The sequence below is a fragment of the Lepisma saccharinum genome, chromosome 10 (assembly GCF_977018435.1).
Source record: "Lepisma saccharinum chromosome 10, izLepSacc3.1, whole genome shotgun sequence".
Taxonomy (NCBI): domain Eukaryota; kingdom Metazoa; phylum Arthropoda; class Insecta; order Zygentoma; family Lepismatidae; genus Lepisma; species Lepisma saccharinum.
In genome coordinates, this window is record NC_139238.1 from 90,107,197 (window position 1) to 90,119,441 (window position 12,245).

At 35.9% G+C, this 12,245-nt stretch overlaps 1 protein-coding gene across 3 annotated transcripts in view; it reads left to right on the forward strand.

Annotated features, from left to right (window-relative positions):
- Nucleotides 1-12,245, forward strand: part of pbl (epithelial cell transforming 2 pebble) — an 82,231-nt gene that overhangs the window by 33,359 nt on the left and 36,627 nt on the right. For 2 of the 3 annotated variants that reach the window (XM_083130101.1, XM_083130099.1), the window contains exons 6-8: nt 2,169-2,312; nt 7,571-7,756; nt 10,166-10,300. In XM_083130101.1, coding sequence (XP_082986227.1) covers nt 2,169-2,312; nt 7,571-7,756; nt 10,166-10,300 — 465 coding nt within the window. The remainder of the gene's footprint in view (nt 1-2,168; nt 2,313-7,570; nt 7,757-10,165; nt 10,301-12,245) is intronic. The other variant, XM_083130100.1, reaches the window with a different exon arrangement.

Below are 12,245 nucleotides of genomic sequence, written 5' to 3' on the forward strand. Positions count from 1 at the left end.
GTACTAGACCTTTGTGGCAAGTAGACGACATATTTTTGGCAATAATTATATTGCCACGATAGGAAGTGCCAGCCTCACTTAATGTTTCCTCTATATGGTGTACATTCTCAGACATATGAATGCTGCTTGTTTGTCACATGAAACACAATTCTTGATGTATGTATACGATGTGTCCATCTGTGAGTGTCCGTTTCAAGGGATTCTCAGCATGCTTCTATCAGCAAGGACTTTCAGAAAACAAATAGGAGGATGAAGCATCTGCTTCTAGTCTTCTTAAGGACTTGACATTCGTAATATTGGCTCGCGAAGAATTTTTTCAGCCGATAAATCATGCATCTTTATTCTCAATCAAAATTTCTGCTCACGGCAGCACTGTACAAAACTGTCTGTCTTTTGGTGAATGCATTTCCCCCATATATAATATGCATACTTCTGTTTTTACAGATCTTTACTTTCTTGAAAGCAGACATTTCGGCTGTAACAACTAATAATGAGCATACACGTATGTTATGATGTTCTTCTGAACACTCCCAAATGTTAACCTCATTTCCACATACTTCACCTCGGCAACTGCAGTCTTGGAGACCAACGAGGCTCTGGAGTCTGAACCTACGGTCAGCACAACCCTTTGTAGTGTTGTTTGATTTGAGATTTTCTTTTTAAATACACTTTATGCACAGATAGGAAAATCCAGAGTGGGCCTACAGTTTAAAGTGGGATCTGAACCACTTTGTGCCTCCACAGGGTATCGAACCCGGGTCCGCTTGATCACAAGGTGACGACATTACACTAAGCCATCAGGGAGGGTACCTTTGTATAATTGTATGTATGGTCTCTTGTGTATTGCTCATAGGAATATATGTGCTGAGTGCTTCAGTTTCGCCTCAGTTTTTACCCTGGGTAATGAGATTTTAGACACACACATGGTGGATTCTCTATACATTGTAAGGAGCTTGGCCTCATACAATATGATGGGTGAAAATAGCCTAAGTGCTGACACATACAACATTTTAATTTCAATCAATCAATAACATTCTTCCATGAACATCGGTAACAATTAAACAAAATTAATGGCTAATTAATACTACAACAAAAATAACTATTATTAATAATAATAACAACCAATTATTATTATTATTATTATTAAATGTTTTTGTATGTATATAACAATAATATACTATTCAATAGTCAATACCAGTTACAATACGTGTAACTAAATAGGACTAAGGACACATGCTGCTAGAAGAATTCGATGCACACACTACATAATTCATTTGTTTTATATGAATTCTAAGGTGAAAACCAACAAGTGTAATATGTCAAATTAAAGATAAGCGTTTATGCTACAATGTTTGTTTGGAACATTTTCTTCTCAAATGCCTAGATTATTAATAAATTAATGATAAATATAAAATTAATAGTAAAAAATACGAATATATTTTACTAATCCTTGATTGACTACTTAACGGTTGCTCCTACCGAAAAACTGAAGATAACATTAAATATAGAACATATATTAAGCTTTCATTTTAAAAAAAGTTCGTTAAGATCAGGCCGTTGGTTTCAGAGATATAGTTATTTTTTCAAATGTCAAGATCCGCCATTTCTTTTAGCCACCACTTTGAGATAGCAAGCATGGTTTTTTGGCATCCATTCATAAGCATGTAACGGTGGTATAAAGGAAAATGAGTACCCCCAAATTATACCGAATTCTTGATTTTGGCCACTTGGCCCATAGACTATAGGAGGTGTTTTCGGAGTTGCATTTCCTATAAAATGTTTTTATTTCTAGTAATTTATTTGCATGTTAAATCAAACGTTTCTGTTTTGGAGTGGTCTGGAATGTTGCTTTTCAAGTAACTGTAATATCAGAGAATTTTATTTAGGAAAATGAGTGGGAACTCTTTTTGTGTTTTTCCTTTTTCTCTGGTATATTTTAGTTCAGAGATAGGTTAATTGGTATCTGAACCACTATATGTCTCCACCAGGACCCCTTGATTACAAGGCGACAATGTTACCACTATGCCATCATGAAGACTCAGGATCTCTTTTTATTTAGTTTTATGACATTTTTATTGATCATGTAATTATTAATATTTACACTAATAAAATATTTTTCTGCTACATTCAACATTTTCATTAATGCGTGAAATCTTTGTTCCTTTTAGATGATTTACAAAATGAAACCCTTTGGTGGATCGAGAATAAGTTTCTTTGGGTTTTCTGAAGAGGAACGACGGCACATGATAGATGTGCTTATTGAGAATGGGGGAACTTACACGGAGATGACCGATCCTTCATGCACACATGTGGTAAGGCAAACTTAATTTTATTATTTCCATCAAATGTAATACTTATGTGGTACCTTTGACGAAACAATGTGAATGGCAGGTGTGTCAGATGAAATTGATACGTAAGAGAGATTTTTTGGTGGACATTTGAGACCATCCTTAGGTAATAGTTATTTTTAACCCTTTTTAATCTTGTAATTGCTTCTTAATTTCCTTTTTCCATTCTGATGATGAATCTAGATGTGTACTGACCAAATTTAAAGTATGTTTTGTGACTTGTAGTCTGATGCCATTTAAAAGGAACGTATTGTTCCTTGTAACTGGAGTAAATGCTTTTATATATTTATGCTCAAAAGTGCAAGGTCTATCTTGAAAATTCCCAAACGTTGTAAATACAATTCTTTCCTGCTTATTAGCTATTTCACCTTGTCTTTGAAATACTCCCCTTGACTGAGCAATGCACTGCTGTCAACATTGCTTCCAAGTCATTTTAGCAAACTTCTTTTTAAAAACTGTGCTGCACTTTAGTGGTCATGGAACTCAAAACAGCAGCCTTTGCAGATTAATAAGGCTCTAGCACCTGAATCTGCAGTCAGGATGATTCTCTGTAGGAATTACATTCTATCATCCATATCTGTTTGTGATTGTCCCTTCATCCATCTCATTGCATCATCATCTTAGCACAGTGTGCTATGACTTCAGTGTTGAATCTTGACCAGGGTATGGGTCTTCATCAATTGCATCACTCATCCTCATCTTGATCAGCGAAAAGTGGCAGAAGAGCAAAGTAAAATAATCCAAACCAGTCATCCCCATTCTTTCAATTAGCCAGAAGTGGCAGGAAAATGACATAGAATAACGTAATTCATTCAATCAGAACATCAGCCTTCGAACACCATTTACATTTCAGGGAATATAAATAAGTCTGCTAGTGATTAGCTTTCTGGACTATTTTGGTCTCTTGTTTCAATAAAGACTGATAAATTAACACATTCGGGTCTGGCCTCATAATCCAACATTTTTACCTCTGGTCTGCGGTTTTTGGTTGTTTTTTAAAAAAAACATAGAAAGAATATTTTTAATTTGTTTTTATTTACCACACATTTCTTAAATCTACAAAACTTCCTCTTTTCAATGAACAAAAATTTTGTTAAATTTTCTTTTCATTTTCAGACATTTTCAAATATTTTTTTCAGCAATGTTTTGTGAAAAAAAAGTACAATATTGTAACAAATGTTAATATAGAGATATTTTAAGTTCGTAATCTGAAAATTTCAATAATTAACTACATAAACTATCAATACATCTTTTGAATCTTGCATAAGAATACTTCTTATGTGCACATAACAAAAAATTATTACAAATTACAGGTAATTAGCTTTTGTATGAAAAAGTGGCTGCAGGACAGGACCAGACGATGTATCAGTTGGTTCTGCGTCATTTGTAAAAATTAAACAAATAAATAAATAAACTAAATAAATAAAATAAATTTTCATTGGACATACACTATACAAAATAATAAATGGAAAAACTAAAAATACATCAGTGCATGTAGGAGAATGAAGCAAGAGGCAAGATGAATAGACCCAAAAAAATTACCTCTTCTCACTTCATTCATGAAATACTAGAGTTTGCAACACTGTTTATATTGTCAACAATTAATTATTACGAATATAACCTACCTTCCAAATCTTCAAATTCATCTGCATCATCAAAATTGTCGCTAACTTCAAACTCTGAGGTGGAATCCTCATGCAGAATTTCCGCTACGCAGTCTGGATCTAATGACACCATTTTGAACAATGCAACTACATCAACCCGAACACAGTCGCAGGTACAAGATAAAAATAGCACATGAGTCACCTATCAGTCAGAATTTGAACAGAGGGGCTTGAATGAACACTCACATGAGACGAAGTACAAACATAGCCCGTAGTTTAATCGGCAAAGCGATTGCATACCGCAGGATTGGCTATGCCCGTCGTTCGTCCACATTGTATTTAAGTGCACTGCGGGCTATTCCCATCGTGAGACCCCAATGTGTTAACAGTTCAATTTGCACAGTCACATTGTCTGAATGCAGCATCGATCAATTTTTCCTCTCACAATTAGATCATTTCCTCATGAAGACATTGCATTACTTGAAGCTAATACTTGTATTAATTTGTTGTGCACAACACCCTCAGAATACTAATAACCAAAGATCTGATAGCATCACTTTCTCATTCATTATTTTGGGTGTTGATAGTAATCATGGCTTTAAGAAACCTGGAAAAATTAGCAAATTCAACCTATGACTGAAAAAGTCATAAGTTGAAATTGGAGAGTGAAATTTATTTTAAGACTTCCTGGAAGGCCTGGGAATTTGTTTTGCATCAACTATAAGTTTGAGCATTTTAAAAGAAAAATAACATTTCCATTACTTGTATGTGTGAGTTCAATGTAAAGCTTCATTCCCAAATTTGACACAGAACTTCACACAGATTCGTTGCTCGTGAATATTGGGCATTTTAACTGGAACAGAAATTGCCGGATTTGTTATCACAGATAGACCCTGTACAATAACTTAATCACACTATCACATTGTGGTTTTTCCTAGGCTATGTGGCAGCATTGCCTCTACATTGTAGTATCAGATGCATTGTGCAAGTACCTCTTGTTAGCTAATTCAGATGTTTGGGGATTTTCTGGACAAACCTCATATACTGATAACAGATTTAAAGTATGTCACGTCAATTAATGGTTGGGAAATTTACCTTATTTATGCATGTATAACCTGCATTTTTTACTTTTTTGCCCAAAATCGGACCAAAACGTGGGATGCAGCTTATATTTGAGAAAACTAAGAATCAGACTTCATGTTAAGACTATTAATTCTTAATTAGCACTACACACTTGTGAAAATTATTTGTATAACCAATACCTATCACATATTACAAGTTTGAACACAAATTTCACTCTTCATTTTCTCTTTCTTTTCTTGCTGCCTTATTACTAGCATTATTTCACTCGATTACTATTGTAATTATGATTATTATATTTCAACTTGATTTTTTTTATTAGAATGCTTTGGTTGTATACTATTCATTGCATGCAATTTTTCAAAGTTTTTCTGTTCCAAGAGTTGATGTCCAACATTTTCATCTAAATTCCTTTATATAACTGATTTTCTACCTATTCTTACATAAATGAAATTTTATTAGCTGTGAATTTTAATATTTATACATATACGAGGGTTGGGCCATAAGTCAGGGCAACTATTTTTTCCCCTTGAGAAGGTGGGACCAGCATGAAAGTCCGAAATATACAAATGGAAGAGGGCAGTGTTTGGTTCTGTGGAATATAAAGGGTCTTTCATTAAGAGTGATACTTTCTAAATTTTTTTAAAAAAATAAACCACTCAACGTATCCAAGTAAATTGTGCTTTATTTAGAAGCTTAGACATTGCAGTTATGTTCTGAACAAAATATCGTTCAAATGTCCACCATGGCTTTGAACACACTGACGCACACGATAGCTCCAATTGTTAATCACTCTGTCCAACATTAGTGGCATTATGTCTACGATAGTCTGACGAATGTTCGCCTCCAAACGTTCCAAAGTTCGTGGCTTGTCAGCATAGATGTAGCCCCAAAGAAAAAAATCCATGGGTATTAAATCACACTACCAAGGCGGCCATTTCACACATCCACATCTTGAGATGATCCGGTCGCCAAACTTCTCCCTCAGCAAATCGAGCGTAGCATCAGCTGTGTGGCAGGTAGTGCCATCCTGCTGGAACCACAGGTTTTCAATATCTATGGTCTCAAGGTCTGGCCACAGAAATTCACGTAACATGGATCTGTAGTGGTTGCCATTGACGGTAACAGTTCTTCTCTCATCATCTCGAAAGAAATAAGGTCCAATGATGCCGCCACACCATAAACCGCACCACACAGTGAGTTTTTCAGAATGCAATGACACCTCATGGACCACTTGTGGGTTCTTCTCGCTCCAATAACGGCAATTTTGCATATTGACGAAGCCACTAAGACAAAAGTGCGTCTCGTCTGAGAAGATGATTTTTCCACTGAAATCAGGATCAGCTTCCAACTGCTGTACGGCCCAATCAGCGAACTCACGACGCAATCTGTGATCGTTTAGATTCAACTCTTGAGTCAATACAACTTTGTATGGATGCAGGTCCAGATCCTTTCGCAAGATTCGCCAAGTTGATGTCTCAGATAGCCGCAACCGTTGGGATTGTCTTGAAACTTACACATTCGGCTCTTCCTCAATACTGGCCGCTACTGCTGCGATATTGTCCTCACTTTGTGCTTTGTGTTGTCTTCTTGGTGGCTTCTGGTCGTGTAGAGTGAAATCCCGCTCAAACTTGGCAACAGTGCAGCGTATAGCCTGAATAGAGAAACGGTGATGGCGACCCAATTCTCTGGTGAACAAACGATGAGCACCCACTGCCACTTGGGTAAATTTTTTTAATGATTTCTAAACGTTCAGGAAGCGTGAGTCGCTGCATGATGAAACTGCAAATTTTGCTGGATATTTTCACACCTGGAAGCACAAAAAAAAATATATTAGAAACTGGAAATAACAATTTTATAAAGTATCACTCTTAATGAAAGACCCTTTATTAACAGTGCAGATCATGTGTACCAGGTCTAGGATAGGGAAGCAAGAAAAATATCTTTAGAGATAGCACCTTGCCACTTGTGTTTCCAAGCCAGAAAGCATACATCAACATTACATGAGCAGAAGAGGTGGTAGGACACTATTCCCTAAAGTTTCAATGACCCCTCTGTGGCATTCTCTGGCATTTCTCCCCCAAAGAACAGCTATTATGATACACAAATGCTAGGGCCTCCCGATGGCACAGTAATAGCATCATCTTCTAATCAAGGGGTCCTGGGTTTGATACCCTGTGGAGACACATAGTGGTTCGGATCCCACTTTTAATTTTAGGTCTAATCCCAATTAGTCTTACTGTGCATAAAGTGGACTTAAAATACCAAATAAATGAATCAATGCACAAATGCTGTTCATGCCGTGGAATGATGGTTGACTCAACAATGAATTACCACCAGCTACTGTACAATAACCGTTCATCACACTGCCATCTAATGACGTTTCCACATATTACAGGTGCTATGTTCTCCGGGAAATATCATATTGTAGTATCACCATTTAACTTTGAGAAAAATATAGTTGTCATGACTGATGGCCATGTAACTTTTTATTTTAATGCTCTGCTAATTTTTAAGGGTAAAGATATTGTCTTGCAGGTAGTGGAAGGCGGTGAGGCATATGACATTTTGAAGGCTGATATGCTGCCTCGTAAGGTGTTGGGAGTTTTGAACTCAACTGTTCCTTCCTTTAAGATTCCCCTATTACCACTTCCAATCTCCCATTCAAAATGTGGGAGGAGTAGGAAACGTTGCAAACTTCAAGAGGAAAGTTTTATTGATCCGGTACATAAGTTGTTTGCTGCATGTCTGTCCATGTGCTTGTGTAGCCCTGTAGGTAGTTGGCATTTGAAGTAGTCATTAGTGGATTTAGGCTCTGATGGACCATACAGCTATGTCAAAAATTAAGTATAAAAAAAAGAAAATATCAAGTTTCAAAGAACCAAACGCTAATAATGATTCTGTGTGGCTTGCGTGTGTGTATGTACGAGGGGAAGTAAGTAAATAGGTCACAAACTGATGTGAGATAGCTGGAAATAGTAGTGAGTAGTTTCCAAAAATGCCATTCACAATGGAATTTTTATGCCTGTCCCTCGTCCGAAAAGGGTCAAGTCTATCTGCTAAACCCCCCTTCCCTCCCAGTATCTGAATAAGAAACTTAGAACTGAAAAGGGATGAATCTGACATTTATATCCAAGCTAAATCAGTTGAGAGGAAAGAGCATAAATGTGAGGATATCACACCAAGTTGTTGCGAACATGTCCATCATTATATCTCAATGTATTAATGTACTATTCTCAAAAATGGTTCCTGAATGCTGATTCAGGGTTTCTAAGCTAGTCTAATCAGTTGTAATTGTGAATTTTGATGTGGTTCTTTGAAATGCGATATACTTGCAAAAGGTTACCCCGTGTACAGGCCTAGGTGTGCAGTGGTGATTGGGGAATGTCCTTGTTTGAAAAGAGACTAGTTAGCATCCTTTGTGTCTTGGATAGTTATAATTAGACATTCTTCACTATTTGCATTTCACAAAGCTGTTACATACCATGCTTGCAAAAGAACCAGATATAATCACACACACAGTAAAGTAAAGAACTTGTCTTCTGTTGTACTCTAACTATTTCTTCTGAACTAGTAAGTAGTTTCTTCCTTTGTCTGTTTTGCTAGGTAGTTTGAATTACTTGTGTTTTTTATATTCATATATGTTACTAGTGCACTTACTTGGGAGCAAGCATATTAAAAAAGGTAATCACCTTGGCATGTCATGAAATTATACTCCAGTATTTCACCAAGATGATGTGGTTTCTTCAGGTCTATTTAAACAGGAGCACCTACTTATGGAGTTGGTGATGTTAAAAATATGAAGACAGTTATCTATAGGAGGGTTGAAAGGTTGTAAAACTACATATTTAAACTGAAATGGCGCTTGTACTTGCTGAAATATTGGAGTATAATTTTAGAACATTCCAGGGTGGCTGCCTTTTTTAATGTTATGATGTGGCGTGAGCCAAGCTTTAACAAGAATAAATATAGATTGGAGCTTATTTTAGATGCCAGATGACTTTGTACTTATTGATGTTGTATTCATTTTCAATTAAACAGTTTCAATGATTCAAGTGTCTTATTTTTTTTAGTAGATTTACATAAATGTTTGTATTTTTTGTGTTGACAATAATTTTCAGTGTCTCCATAGTAATATGACTGTCTTAAAGAAGAGTATTTCATTCTAATGTTAGGATAACGCAACAATTTAAGAACACATGAGCTTCATAAAACAGTAAGGTAGGATCTGAAACATAGGAGCAGCGAAGTACATTCAGTACTGGAAGTCCGTGTGTGGACATGGGTGTCCCTTCATGATTGTCATCTTTGTGATAGGCTAAGGAGACTAAAACTTGATGTAAAATAATAATATAACAATAGTTTTAATTATAATTTTAAGAAAATGGACTAATTGAAGGTCTCGGGGGGGGGGGGGGGGCATGGTAAATGACATTTTGGTCATTATGGAGTTAATTAAGCAGAGATGTTATTAGAAGCTTCAAAGGTAAACTTCCCTGTATACTTTTCACCATGCCATGAGGCATATGTTTCGGGATGTGGGGGTAGGGCTCCACACATTCTATCGATCTCTGCCATGTTGGATGTGATGTTATCAGCACCATGCTGGTGTTACTGGATTCAATACCTTCATGACAAAGGTTTCCCTGTTTCTCTTCATATTAATCTCCAGCAAAAGAAGTTGGAAAAATATTATAAAGTCCAAAAACAAAACATAAAACTGGAAGTACTCCATCTTAGCTTGCATATGGTCCGTTAGACAACAATACTAGATTCGAGTTCTAGAAAGAAAGGTGTCAGTACTCTTCTTAAGTCAGTTTCCTATGAAAACATGAAGAAAGTGCAAAGTAAAGGCAGCCACAGCTTGGTGCTGATTTTTTGCCCCCGCAAGTATGAAAAAGGTGCCATTACGGCAATTGCATACCACCAGAAAAATAGCACTGCTAGAATGTAATATTTATGGCTCGTCACAAGTAATTGCTGTAAAACCGAAAACAATCATGTTGAACACCGATATGTTCTAGTTAAAATATCTACTGCATGTTATGAACACCGATATGTTCTGGTAAAAATTGCTACTGGTGATTAGCATGCTTTTTTGCATGTTTGTTAACAACTTTGGTTTGTTTACAGGTAATGGACGAACTCTCAGTCTCAACTGCTCCAGAAAAGTATTCTGGCTCTCCTTTCATTGTGAAAGCGGAATGGTTCTGGACCTCTGTGCAAATCGACGGGCGAGCTGAGGAGGAGAAGTATGTCTTTGAGGATGTAAGTATTCATTTTATCATGTTTTTGGTGGAGAGGGCTGTTGGGTTATGGTTGTCGCATCATACAGGGCTTGTCATCATAATGTCCCAGTTTTGAAACAGAAATAACAATGGAATCATAGATACTGTGCAAACTTTCATTGTACTCTTTTGTCTCTTCAACCAAGCATCTGTGTGACAGGACTCTTGATATATCTATAAATAACCTGTAATTTAATATTTTTTTTTGTTGGTATAAACATATACTCTATTTTTGTAAAGTAGATTGCAAAATATGCAGTTTCCTTTTCAAAGCAAAATCCTTTGAAATCACCTGCTTTCATACATTAGTTAACGAGATTAATGGAACCTTGCAGTATTCTGTTTGAATCAATAGAATATTTGGTAACAGTTGGGCTGAAAAGTTCGTAGGCTAACATAGTAAAAATATTTTTTTGACAAAATTCGATTTTATTATTCAATATAGTTGCCTTCGAGGGCAATACAACGATTATAGCGGTCATACAATTTTTTGATGCCATTTTTATAGTACGATTTCTCTTTAGCCTCAAAATAGGCCTCAGTTTCGGCGATTACCTCTTCATCAGTGCTAAATTTCTTTCCAGCGAGCATTCTTTTAAGGTCTGCAAACAGGAAAAAGTCACTGGGGGCCAGATCTGGAGAATATGGTGGATGGGGAAGCAATTTTATTACGGTTGAATATCGCTAAACATTGCTCCGAATCATCAAAACGTTGTTGCTTTTGATCTATTGTGAGCACGCGCGGCACCCATTTTGCACACAGCTTTCGCATGTTCAAATATTCATACACAATATGTCCAACACATTCCTTTGATATTTTTAAAGTCTCAGCTATCTCGATCAACTTCACTTTACGATCATTTAAAATTATTTTGTGGACTTTTTTGATGTTTTCGTCGGTAACAGCCTCTTTGGGGCGTCCACTGCGTGCATCGTCTTCGATGCTCATTTCGCCTCATTTAAATTTAGCAAACCACTTCTCAACGGTGGATTTTCCTGGTGCAGAGTCCGAATAATGTTTATCAAGCCAAGCCTTGGCTTCAACAGTATTTTTTTTCGCCAAAAAGCAATGCTTTATTAACACACGAAATTCTTTTTTATCCATTTTTTCACAATAAGAAAAGCTGCTTCACTCACAATGCTATATCTCACGAACTAATTATCCGGCAGCTGTGACATTTATACACGTATCTTTTGAAGGTTAGTACTAAGTAAAAATCACATGGATTTAATTCTAGTAACGCCATCTATGAGTCAGCCTACAAACTTTTCAGCCCAACTGTTATGTTTAAGTTTGTCAATTTTTCATTGGTGCTATATTTCTTTAAGCATAATTTTCATATTATGACAATACATTTGCTTGTTTCTATTTGAGATAATAACATGAGAAAGAAAAAATAAAAATAAAATATTTTGATGGGAACAATTTGCAATTATTATGTATTATATACAGTGGAACCCCAGATTTTTCGTTCCTCAATTTTACTTTTTCCCCCATTATACATTCAATCTTGATGGACCCAACATGTTATAAAATTTTCCTCGATTTTACATGTTTCCAAATTTTAAGATTTTTTCAGCTTGGTCCATTGATAACCATAAAATTTAGGTTCCACTGTTTACCTTAACTATAAAATAATTATAGTGAGAATCATTCTTTTATATATATATGTACATTTTGGAAATCTGTGCATTTACTCACTAAATATATTCTTTTGCACTAAAAAAGGGTATAAAAAACTTACGTGAGTGAGTATAATAGTTGCAGACAACGTTTCGCGAAGCTATGGTCCGCTTCTTCAGGTCTCTTTTCAGTACATAAAATACTTCGTCATATATGTAAAAAATCCAGGATTAGGTAAATTTCTTCATCATATATGTAAAAAATCCAGGATTAGGTAAATATTTGTGTTGATAGGGGGAAA